The sequence below is a fragment of the Schistocerca piceifrons genome, chromosome 6 (assembly GCF_021461385.2).
Source record: "Schistocerca piceifrons isolate TAMUIC-IGC-003096 chromosome 6, iqSchPice1.1, whole genome shotgun sequence".
In the NCBI taxonomy this organism is placed as follows: Eukaryota; Metazoa; Arthropoda; class Insecta; order Orthoptera; family Acrididae; genus Schistocerca; species Schistocerca piceifrons.
The window spans coordinates 122646749-122658978 of record NC_060143.1 but is presented as its reverse complement, the minus strand read 5'-3'; the positions used below and the strand labels follow the sequence as shown (position 1 = coordinate 122658978).

The 12230-nt window shown below is 38.3% G+C and overlaps 1 protein-coding gene across 1 annotated transcript in view; it reads left to right on the top strand.

The window, feature by feature from the left end:
• Nucleotides 1–12230, top strand: part of LOC124802495 (WD40 repeat-containing protein SMU1) — a 108330-nt gene that overhangs the window by 78959 nt on the left and 17141 nt on the right. Inside the window, exon 8 of the mRNA XM_047263312.1 lies at nucleotides 1901–2002. Within this exon, the coding sequence (XP_047119268.1) occupies nucleotides 1901–2002 (102 nt within the window). The remainder of the gene's footprint in view (nucleotides 1–1900; nucleotides 2003–12230) is intronic.

Below are 12230 nucleotides of genomic sequence, written 5' to 3'. Positions count from 1 at the left end.
ATATAACAAATGAAGACGTACTTAATTGTGTATGGGGGGAAAGGTACTTATGACAGAATTTGGCTAAAAGAAGGGATTTGTTGGTAGGATATTCTGAGGCAGCAAAGAATCATCAGTTTGGTAACTGATAGAAATGTGGAGGGAAAAACTTGTAGAGGGAGACCATGGGATGAATGCAGTAAGTATTTTCAAATGTATATTATTTGCAGTAGTTGGACAAAGATGAAGAGCCTTGCACAGGATAGAGGAGTGTGGAGAGCTGCATCAAACCAGTGTCTGGACTGATACTACGACGACGACGGCGGCGGCAGCAGCAGCAGCAGCAGAAAGCTGTGTTCTGGTTTCATGGTTAGGATAATTTGCACCAGCGTGCCAAATGAAGGAGGTGGGAACTGACACTGAAAGATAAACTCTTGATGGGATATGGAGAACCTGATGAATGGATAATCTTGGCTCTCACCAACAGTTTAATGTTATTTCTACAAAATCTTTCTTTCTTTCCTCTTCTTCATTCACTTCACATCCTTTCTTTGTATTCTATTCAGTGTACATTCTATGTTCTCTAAGTATATTAATATCTGTTTCCTTTCAATTACATTTTCTTTTTGATACATTTTCTTCACTTGGTCCCATTCTTTTCCTTTTCATGCCCATTTGGCAGTGTCATATCCATTTGTACATGGTAATTTGTTTTTGAGTGAAGAACTTATATTTTTGTGGATGAGTGGGTGCTTGTCACTGTTACATTGTAATTTATGTAAGCTATCATCTGTTGAAAGTAAACATTGTTTTTCTTGTAATTTGAGTCTACCCTGTATCGTACCATTTTTTTTTTTTTTTTTTTTTTTTTTTTTTGGTACTGTGTTTTATGGTTTTCCCTTTCTTCTAAAGGAGGAACTGTTTCAAACATTGTATTATTAAAGAGGCAGTGTATGCCTTTTCTTTTATTCAGAATCCTCGCATCAAATGTTCTGGTTCCTACGTTTACAAATTAGATGCTTATCTGTTTCAGATACTGACAGTTTCACCATTACTAGTTACAGTTAGAAAGTAATCCTCCTGTGACATTTATGGGTACAAGTTATGAAGCTCAGGGTCTGGTAAAAAAATTCTTATTTGCCTGTCTTTTTCACAGTTTCATAGCCTTTCTTTTACTGTCATCAAATAATATCTCTCCTTCATTTCCCACCTGTGCTATGATAGGACCTCAATACCATGAAGTCAGTCTGCAGTTTAGTCTTGAGATTGGTCTGTTTTATTTATCATCACGATTATCTTCAATGAATTTTATCTCAATTTCATTTCCTTCTAAAATCAACAGATTTGCAAACGGCATAGATAGTTCCAGATGCAGATTAGGCGATCTGGTTAGTTAACTACAGTGAAAAATGTGTGGCCTCTATGAAAGCTATTACATAATCCACCTTCAGGAGCTTGGTAAAGAAGTAAACAGAAAGAAAAAGGGCTCTCTCTCTCTCTCTCTCTCTCTCTCTCTCTCTCTCACTCACACACACACACACACACACACACACACACACACACACACAAGAGATTGCAATTTGTGTTTTACTTGTAGGTATTGTGGAGTGAGTTATTATATTAAATGCATAATAATGTGATGACATGTTAATCACAGGGAGTGATAAAGTTTATGGCATTGGCTTTGAAGGATGTAAAAAACTTTGAAAGTCTCATTTGGAAATAGTATGATCTGGAAACAGTTAGAGATTCTCGACCTATCAGTTTATCCTAAATTTGTATTCAAAAATATTTGTAGCTCATGTAAATAAATTTTAAATATTTTTTCTGTAAATTAGCCTTTGTATTGTTAAGGTTGTAATTGTCACTGCACATTTGTGATATTTAGATATTGTTGTGATGTTAACTTCCTATGTTTCAGGATTCATGGTTTGAAATCTGGTAAGACACTCAAGGAATTCCGGGGCCACAGCTCCTTTGTGAATGAAGTAGCCTTTACACTAGATGGACATAATGTTTTGAGGTTTGTTTTTATTTTGATTCTTAATGCCACAGCATTTTTATCTGCAGATAGGCCTTAAAAATATTTGCTTGTTTAAGAAGCTGTAGAGTCATAGTGTTTGTTTAAATGATTCTTGCTGCATTTTGACCTTTAATGATTTATTCAACTAAACTCTTTAAATTGAAGTAATGCTATTTATTTTGTGGAGATATTAATCCTTCATAATAAATTAGAGCTTTTTAGAATTTGACAAATTTTTTATCTATGACAGTTAACACTGTTACTCCAGTAAATTCCCCTACATTAGTATTAATCTATGTCGATGAGAAAATTATGGTAGTGTTTTCTTATAGGTTGCCTAATATAAACAAGGGAAAGAAATTTTGCACGTGAAATGTTGATACAGCTAAATAGATCATTATAGCACGAAACCTGCGAAATAGATCTTAATAGTGTTCTGTGTGTATGAACCCATATGCTGTGTGTGTGGCGGGGGGGGGGGGGGGGGGGGGCAGGGCACTGTGTCCTCTGTGTAGAGTAGTGAGGAGGACCTTGTCTTGGCTGCATTGTTGACTTTACTAGCTATGGCTTATAATCATTTTCAGCTGTTTTTCATACCATGACTCCATACCTCAATGGTGAGATGGTAGTATCCAGGGGAGTGGTTCACTGAACTATCTGATTAGCACTGTATGCCTCATTGGTTGCTACATCTGTTAATACATTTCTCTGAACTCCCATATAGCCTGGTACCCAGTGGAACGACATGTCCTTTCCCAGGCTTTGTAGGCAGAGAAGGGTATTCTGGACTACTTTATCTGCCAAGTAAAAGAATTTATAGGGCGAAGGATATGCAGGGAGACTGAGTAGATGACGAATTTTACACTCCAAACACCCATCCTCTCTTCCAAGGCATCGAGTTTTCTGCATCATAATCAGTGCAAACCACAAAGCAGTTAAGCGGACTGCTTAGACCCAGCTGTGAATTAAAAATTTAATAAAACATTGGATTATAAACATAGGCAGAAGAGCAGTTTCTCCTGTATTTCACTTGCTCTTGCCCTCTTCTGTAACAAGGACGACACTGTCTTCCAGCTCTGTGTTTGGATTGATAGTTTCCCCACACTTTGAGTTCACTGTCATAGTTCACAGCCAATATAAGGAAATTTGTTCTGTAAAAGGATGAACAACAGTTGCCACCAGATGGTACATGGCAGATCTGCAGCATCAGTACAGAGAATGGGTATGGGTATGTCACTGTAACCACCTGTGGCCAGCCTAATTACCTCATGGTGTATAGTGGCAGTGATCTTAAGTCCCATAATCTAGTTGATGCCTCACAAAAGCAGATGTTTCCTGTTTCTCCCCTTCAGGGGCACCATTCTTTTGTTCAAAACTGTTGGTCAGTGCTTTGACAACTCAGTATGTAAAAAAGCATTGTGATTGGAAGCACTACGTGAATATGCGCAGGTGGCCACAAAAGCCCTGTTGGTGAAATTATCCTAAAACTTTCCGTCTCCAACTAGTGTCTTATGCCTTACTTATGTCAAAAAATTTTGCTGTACGATGATGTTTACATAAAAAAAACCTGCTGTATAGTTGCAGCCATCTGTATCAGGTTAACAACTTTATTTGACACTTTCTGAATATGCACTGAGACTAGCTAAGAAGTTGCTTGTTCTTTTATGTTCAAACCAAATGACAGTTGCTTCAGGATCTTTCATACACAGCTCATTAAGGTGATGTGTCTGTAACAACTGGGACACATTTGGTCCATTCATAGTTTGAAGCAGGATTTCCATTGATTGCTTTTGCACCTTTTGCAAGCGTTGCGGTATACTGTATTGGAATTATTTGCGACTGGGTGCAGTATCATGAGCCTCAGGCAGTGTTAGTTCCAGCACCCATCAGGAGAAGGGATAGTTATGTCTTCCACTCCTCTCCATAGTTGCAGTTGCAGGATTGTGCCATTGTTTTGAGACACTCCTGCCTCAGCAGCACTGCTATTTGGCTGGCTGTATTTGATGGAAATCAAAGGACCATTGACCCTGAATCTTTTCTTTGCTCTCTTATATTATTTGTCAAGATTTAGTCCTAACTTATCGAATGGCTGTGAAGTTTTTGTCATTGGTTGGTATATAAATGGTTGTAGAGCTACATGCCTGACCTTGTCTGCTGAGTGGCACTTGTCACTCTACTAATGTGCTGACTGCTTCCTAAGGTGGTCAGAGAAATCTGGGGTCAGGGTTTCTACTGGTTGTCAACATTGTGAAAAAGTAATGAAAATGATAACATGATTTTGAAAGTAATGAAATTAATTGAGCGGTCATGAAATTTGTTTTGTGTGTCATTGAGGTGCAGTTCCTAGGGAATAGCAAAGTAACAGTACCACCAAAAATGTTGTATCCAGCAGCCCATTTAATAAACAATAATATATATTTTATAAAGATTTGTCAGAACTCTTATAAAGTCTTTGCTATCTGGAGGGACCTCATATGTCCATCCATCTGTGTAAGCCATGTTAACATTACCTCTGCCTCCAGGAGTTTCGAACCTTAAGGGGCAGGTGCAGAGGAGAAATTTGGAAGTCTAGCATTGTTAACACATATCTATGAGTATATGAGGTATATACAACTAGTGAAATGATGTGTAAACTGTAGCTTTGCTCTGTTGCTGGAGGCATATCAGTTAGTGGAGCTGTTTCTTTAGGTCTGTTTGCTTCCTCTTCTACTTACATTTCTTTAATTTGCATCTTTGTCAGAAAGGCTTTTTTAACAACTCACGTAAAAGTATTGTAATGTCATTTAGAAGACAGTCCTTTGTCCAAAACTTGAGTTTCTTATATCATTATCAGTTAAACTATAGGAGTTTGTAACTAAGTGTCAGTGAAATGACTCGCTCCCTCCCTCCCTCAGATTTGTTCAGCTAATGTAAAGTGTTGTTTCTCAGTTCATAAAGAAAACTGTTAAGGAAATGACAAGAAGTTCTAGCATGTTACTTGTTGATTTTACCAAAGCACATAGTCATAAAACAAGTCATAATGTAGGTATTGGATTTGGTGCTATTGCTGCTAGCAAGAGCTACATTGAAAATTTTCAGAAATGACTGCACAGATGTTTTGCAAAGTGTGTATCTAAAAATTGCTGAGGAGAGTCCTTTGAAATTAAAGTTTGTCAAAGGTGGCTCGTGTTTATTCCTGAAGTTATGAGGATTTTCATTTAAAGAAATTTTCGAGTGACAGTTGCATTGGAAGAATGTGTGTCAAGAAACAGGGGCAGTGAAGAGCAAATATTTTAAATTTTTTGGATACTCTGAAATACAAATGAAACAGTACAGTCCTAAGAAGGGCGAACTTAATCACTGTCTGGTGAATTTACTGTAAAGTGCAAACGATGACATCAGGTTCGTACAGATGGTGTTATGCATGTTTCGTGGAAATGCTGCAGTTGAAAAGGCTTTTCTGTTGACAAAGATATGTTGTTGAAATCAGAGAAGTAGAACAATTGTTGCAGAAAGAAATGTTTGCAATTAAGCAGTTTATTTAATAATGAGAAACAGCTGAATGTGGACATTACAAGAAATGTTTGCAATTAAGCAGTTTATTTAATAATGAGAAACAGCTGAATGTAGACATTAGAAAATCATTGATACTAGCTGTGAAGAATGCTTCATCAAAAAGAATACAAGCCTTAAAAAAGAAGAAATCGGGTGAAAATGAAAACAACATGATCAGTCTTAAAGAGAGAACAGTCCAAGAAATAAGAGCTCCAAGATAAAAAAGGATAATTAAAGAAAAGGCAAAGTAAGAAGCTGGAGTTTTAAATGTTGAAATTTTAAGTTTGGCTAAGAAACTTAAACTCTAACTCTCTTACTGCAAAATTTAATATTAGACGTAAATTTGGTGCTTTCATAATTGTTAACTTGTCAAAAGGAAAACTGTTTGTTTTCACTACATTACTGTGCTAAAACAATTGGTATTTTAGGTGGTGTAATGATAAACATATCTGATAACAGCCATAATTCTTCCTAGTTGAGAGTTGAATGTTTTTATAGTATTTGATAAATGGTATAAAAGAATTCATACACACGTGGAATAAAACGGCGTGGCTGCTCTTGTAAATAATTTAGTTAATGGCCAGCTTTGTAGTGTAGAAGGCACATCATAAGGTTAGATATGCTAAATACAAAGAGTGTTCGGGAGGACGACGGTTCAATCCCGCGTCCGGCCATCCTAATTTAGGTTTTCTGTGATTTCCCTAAATCACTCCAGGCAAATGCCGGGATGGTTCCTCTGAAAGGGCACGGCCGACTTCCTTCCCCATCCTTTCATAATCCGATGAGACCGATGACCACGCTGTCTGGTCTCCTTCTGCAAAACCAACCAACCAAAGAGTGTTCACTACAATTGTGGTCGAATTATACCTGCAATCAATAGTGAGGAATAGAGAAAACTACTTACATGGTGAATCATGACATTAAAGTTGCAACATGGACAGAACTGAACTTTCCTTGTCTATGAATAAATAATGCAGTTAGTGGGGTTGGGTTGTTGTGGGGGAGGAGACCAGACAGCGAGGTCATCGGTCTCATCGGATTAGGGAAGGACAGGGAAGGAAGTCGGCCATGCCCTTTCAAAGGAACCATCCCAGCATTTGCCTGGAGCGATTTAGGGAAATCACGGAAAACCTAAATCAGGATGGCCGCACGTTGGATTGAACCGTCATCCTCCCGAATGCGAGTCCAGTGTGCTAACCACTATGCCACCCCGCTCGGTACAGTTAGTGGGTCATCATGTAAGCAGAAAGTATAGATCCACAGTTCCTGAAATGTGCCTTTTTCTCTTCTCTCTCTCTCTCTCTCTCTCTCTCCCTCTCCCTCTCTCTCTCTCTCTCTCTCTCTCTCTCTCTCTCTCTCTCTCTCTCTCTCTCTCTCCGTCCCTCCCTCTCTCCCTCTCTCTCTCTCTCTCTCTCTCCCTCCCTCTCTCTCTCTCTCTCTCTCTCTCTCTCTCTCTCTCTCTCCCCCCCCCCCCCCCCCTCTCCCTCTCCTTTTTTTGCCATCAGAACCGCAGAACTGTCAAGACGTCACCTCCCATTCTAATGCGAAAAAAAGACTAATAATGGGCTAGAACATCCATATTGCAACTTTCGTGTTAAAATTCAACATGTTAATTACTTGCCCTGTATCACACTGTTGACTGTAATTATAATTTCACAACAATTGTAGGTAACACTTTTTCTGATTTAACACATCGAACCTGATGATGTGGCTGTTAGGTTACAAAACTGGTTGTTAAGAAATTATTTACAAGAGCAGCCAAGCAGTTATTATTCTACATGTCTACTTGTGGCTGCAGTTGTCCCTCATACAACATAGTGTGTAAGTCATTGATAGTTACAAACAAAGGAAAATCCAGGATGGAATGTAACAATATTATGAAAAGGATAGTTGCTACTCACCATATAGCAGAGATGCTGAGTCGCAGAAAGACACAAAAAAGACTGTTGGAAAGATAGCTTTCAGCCAACAGGGCCTTTGTCAAAAATTGACACCACGCGCGCGCACACACACACACACACACACACAAACAAACAAACACACACACACACACACACACACACACACACACACACACACACACACACACACACACATGACCACAGTCCCTGGCAGCTGGAGCTAGACTGTGAGCAGCAGCGCATTATGGGAGAGGCAACCGGGTGGGGGTAAGGAGGAGGCTGGGGTGAGGAGGGGGAAGGATAGTGATATAGTGATATCAGGTTAGGGGTGGGGGACAGTAAAGTGCTGCTGGGAGCATGCAGGGATGAAGTGGAGGGTAGGGCAGCTAGGTGGTCAGAAGGTTAGATGAAAGGCAACAGAGAGAGGACGAGGGGTAGCGGAAAAGGAGAGAAGTAAAAAGACTGGGTGTGTTGGTGGAATAGAGGGCTGTGTTGTGCTGGAATGGGAACAGGAAAGGGACCAGGTGGGCAAGGACAATGACTAATGTAGGTTGAGGCCAGGAGGGTTATGGGTACGTAGGATACATTGCGGGGAGAGTTCCCACCTGTGCAATTTGGAAAAGCTGGTGTTGGTGGGGAGGATCCAGATGGCACAGGCTTTGAAGCAGTCGTTGAAATGGAGAATGTCATGATGGGTGGCATGCTCAGCAACAGGGTGGTCAGGTTGTTGTGGTTTGCTGTGTGTTATTTTGTAGCTGTGGTCTTTTTTTAGCTGCTTAGAGGAGTTAGGCTGCTTTGTAGCTATTGTGCCACTGCAAGTGTGTTGGCAGACCCATGTTTTCTTTCTCATCACTGATATCTGTAATTTGGCATCATCTTTTTTGCAGCAGATACAAATGATAATGTTGAAAACTTAAACAAAAAACACAAAAACCTGTAAATAAAAAAAGAAGTTAACAGCAGCTATGCTTTCTAGAATGCATTCTTTCATTATTGCTTGGTATAAGCCTCTTCTGTTTGACGTCGTCTCTACTGGTCCTATATGTCACACATCCACACCTCAAAATAGAGAGTGAAGTTATAATTACTTGTTATATAAAATATCAAAACCAATCCATCTCTTAGTAGCCTAACATTGTTAAAGAATAGAGTAACCTATTTATTTTATACCATATTTTTACCTAGTTACACAAGTGAGATTAGTTTCACACATTAGCTTACGAGGCCTATGCCTTGCAGTGGTTTGATGATAGCATATAAATCACACTTAATTAAATCGCGAGCACAAGTTGTGCAGTGCGTGGTATGTGGCACCTGGGGTTTGGCCATGTGCTGTGCCCCAAATGGGCTGTCTTATGAGCACAGGCTTTGTTAATGATTGTGTCTATATTGCAAATTTCTCAGAGTAACATTTTGATGTTGTTTTGATGTTTACCTGCATTGCCTAAGTAGCTTACTGGTATTTAAATTTCATATTTTATTATTTTTAGATGTATTCTGTTATTATTTTATTTACTTATCAGTCTACTGAAGTGGTCCCACCTGCATGAAAATATTACTACTTACATTAAACATATAGTTGCAACACATATTATTTTTTAATTCTAGGGTTTCTTGTCCTTTTTTAAATTTTTAATTTAAGTTTTATTTTATGCTTTTTGAACTTTTTATTTAACTGGATTGGAATGGACTTCACAGAGATCAATTAGAACAAGAGGAATTTGTGAAAAAGATATTTATGGAATTCAATGACAAATTGATTAGGGAGAACTTTAAAGACAAAAATGGATAGATTCCAGAAAGGCACCGAAGTCTGACATTTCAAGGTCTTAGAGAGTATGGCAACATAAAACAAATAATGTTTCTGATAATTGTAAGTTGGGTCTGTTACTGTCCTTAAGTTGCAAGGGACCACTGTGGAAAAAGCTGTCATTTATTTAAGCAAAAGTACTTTTGTAGAAGGGCAAAATTATGTGACCTTTAGTTGTTTACAAAGCTTGTAGGGTGTTGCTATTTGTAAATTCAATCAAAGGAAACTGTTTAATAATCCATCTAACAGATTGGTTTTAGCAGAGTTGCAAAGACTGAGAAACAGTTCTTTAGTACTCTAATTTTGTACTGAGTACCGTACTTCATTATTTAAAAATATTTTTATATTTAGAATACTTTTGCAATTCTCATTTGCAGCTACTATTAATAATTAAAACACATTAAACATAAAATTATAATTATATTTTACCATTGTAACTTATGTGATGTTTGTTTTATTAATTCACACAGATATTAATTTAGTATATATTTAGCTAATTTAAATAACGTAAGCAATAAGCAATGGTGATTATTCTAAATCAAGTTGGAAGAAAGTCAGCTGCCATGCGATCTCGTGCAATAGGCTGCCTTAACTATTAGGGCAAAATCATTTGACATAGTACTGAATTGTAGACCTTAAAAAAAATTACAGAAACATCTGCAAGAGCATATGTTTATATTTTATTTTGAGTTACAACCTACCTTTTTCTGCTTTGTAGCTGCTGAAGTGGGCAATTTCAAAAGGCAAAAATCATCATTGATGATCAGTCATGAAGATGAACATATGTTCCCATGGACTTTTCTTTAGATCTTTCTGAACTCTATAATCTGGTACTACATAACTTGATGATGTTGCTCTTATGTGTTAATGTAGCATATATTAAAAGGGCTCGCTGGTGGAAAACATTTGTACTTAATTCAGCTTATGAAGTTTGATTGACTGTACAAACTTTCATGGAACATAGCTAAGAACCATCGTGATTGAACCAGCTTAAAAAAAAAAAAAAAAATAAAAAATAAAAAAACTGGATTACAATCGGACCTTTCATTTGGGAGCTACGATGCCACAGGCAGACACACACATTAAATTTATGTACTGGGAATTAAAAATAGGTGGCTGTTGCCTTAAACATCTTTTTTACTTTGCTGTACATCATTAGTTTGTTTACATTGATGTGCTGAGATTTCTTTCCAAAGTAAATAGGACAATCTCACCTTCAAAGAGCAAGGCTTCTGTCAAAATTATAACACATGACAGCAGAGACATGCATGTGATGCCAAGGTCATGGGCAGCTTTGGTCCATGTTTTGCAAGTTGCCCAATCTTTACATAATGGCGTAGTGAATCCAAAATGTTGGTATATTGAACACCTGAAATGATCATTTCCTCATGGGGTGTACCACAGCCGTATCTTTGTTAGAAGATATTTTGAAATTTTCCTCATAGGCTGTTGTTGACAAGTGTTTACTTTATTACAGTTTACATGATTGGCCAAATTTAGTCTTAAAGGGCATTTTCAAGTACAGTAGATTTCAATATGTTGAACAATAACAGGTAATTAAATAATACATTGACATCCACTGCTCGTGGTAATGACCTGTAAGGCCAGAATTAGCCAGTCGTGCAAGGTGTAATAAAGTGAATACCTGTCAACAATAGCTTAGGAGGAAAACTTCAAAATGTCTTTTAACTTCATAATGTGTTTGCTGTCTAGGGCTGGACTCTGAAGCAGATAAACCCTTCAGAAAGAAAAGACATATTTAAAGTCAAAATAACAAATGTATCTGTTCTCTGCAGTTACACCATTGATTTTTTTTCCCATGATGACATGTACACATTTCACTGCCTCGATCTCCCATTTTTCTTTTAATTTATTAGTGTCATAAGTCTATTATACTGCTACAAGTCAGGGAATCTGTGCTAAAATGTAAGGTGTTACTTAGCCCCTTCATGACTTGGTACTCATCAAGTTGTTTTGCAGTTTGCAGCAGTGTTGCTTGATGTTAAGTAGTAGTCTCTACTATCAGTATCCCACTTTAGAGGCATTTCACTTCCTTGAGGTTTCCTGATAAGGAATATAAAGGCTTCTAAATGTAGAAAGATGTCAAGCTTTCCAGTGTACCCTCTTCACTTTATAATTAGCAAAACACATCATAGCAGTTGAGTTGTCCCTTTATCATCATCTTACATCTTACACAGTGTGTTTTCAGGTGGGCTAAACTCATGACTTCTCTTAACGAATTGGGTATTAAGTAGTACCTAACGGTCCACTCAAGCGGCAGGAAGTGTTTTTATTGTGTGTAATGGGATCCATGAACATCCCGTGAGCAGGTATGAGAACAAGGAATACATCCAGACAGAGCCTCCAGTGTCCACCCAGACAGAGCCTTCATTGGCTGGGTAAGCGTTATACAAATGGCATGGGACAGGTTCCCCAGAGGTTGCCTGCTAACTTCCATTCTGTCTCAGCAGCCAGCCACCCCATCACCACATTGCATACCATGATGTGTAGTGTTTAGTCTAACAGAAGTTTGTACCATCATGGTACTCAGGCAGTATGACACACAACATTCCACTACCGTGCCACACTATAATTGCTGAAGTTTGCACATAACCTGCAGTTACAGAGTATTGGCAGTACTCGCCAACCCCAGATTGGAAAACATAGAATCGTGAAATCTGTACTGGGACAATGGAGACAGAGATTTCTGTGGAGCTTGATATTTGACATAATCAAAGTGGCACATGTGGTTAGCCACAGATGTGGCAAGCATTGCCTGCTCCCCTCTCCCACCACCACCACCACCACCACCACCACCACCACCACCACCAACACCACCACCTTGCAATCATATGTCATCTACTTTTTTAATAAATTGGATTTTTCCATCTTGTTTCTTTTTGATCTTGTTTCGTTGCTTGTCTGTAAACATCTGCAGTTTGTATTTGCTATACATCCCATACCCGATTTCTAGTAGAGGATG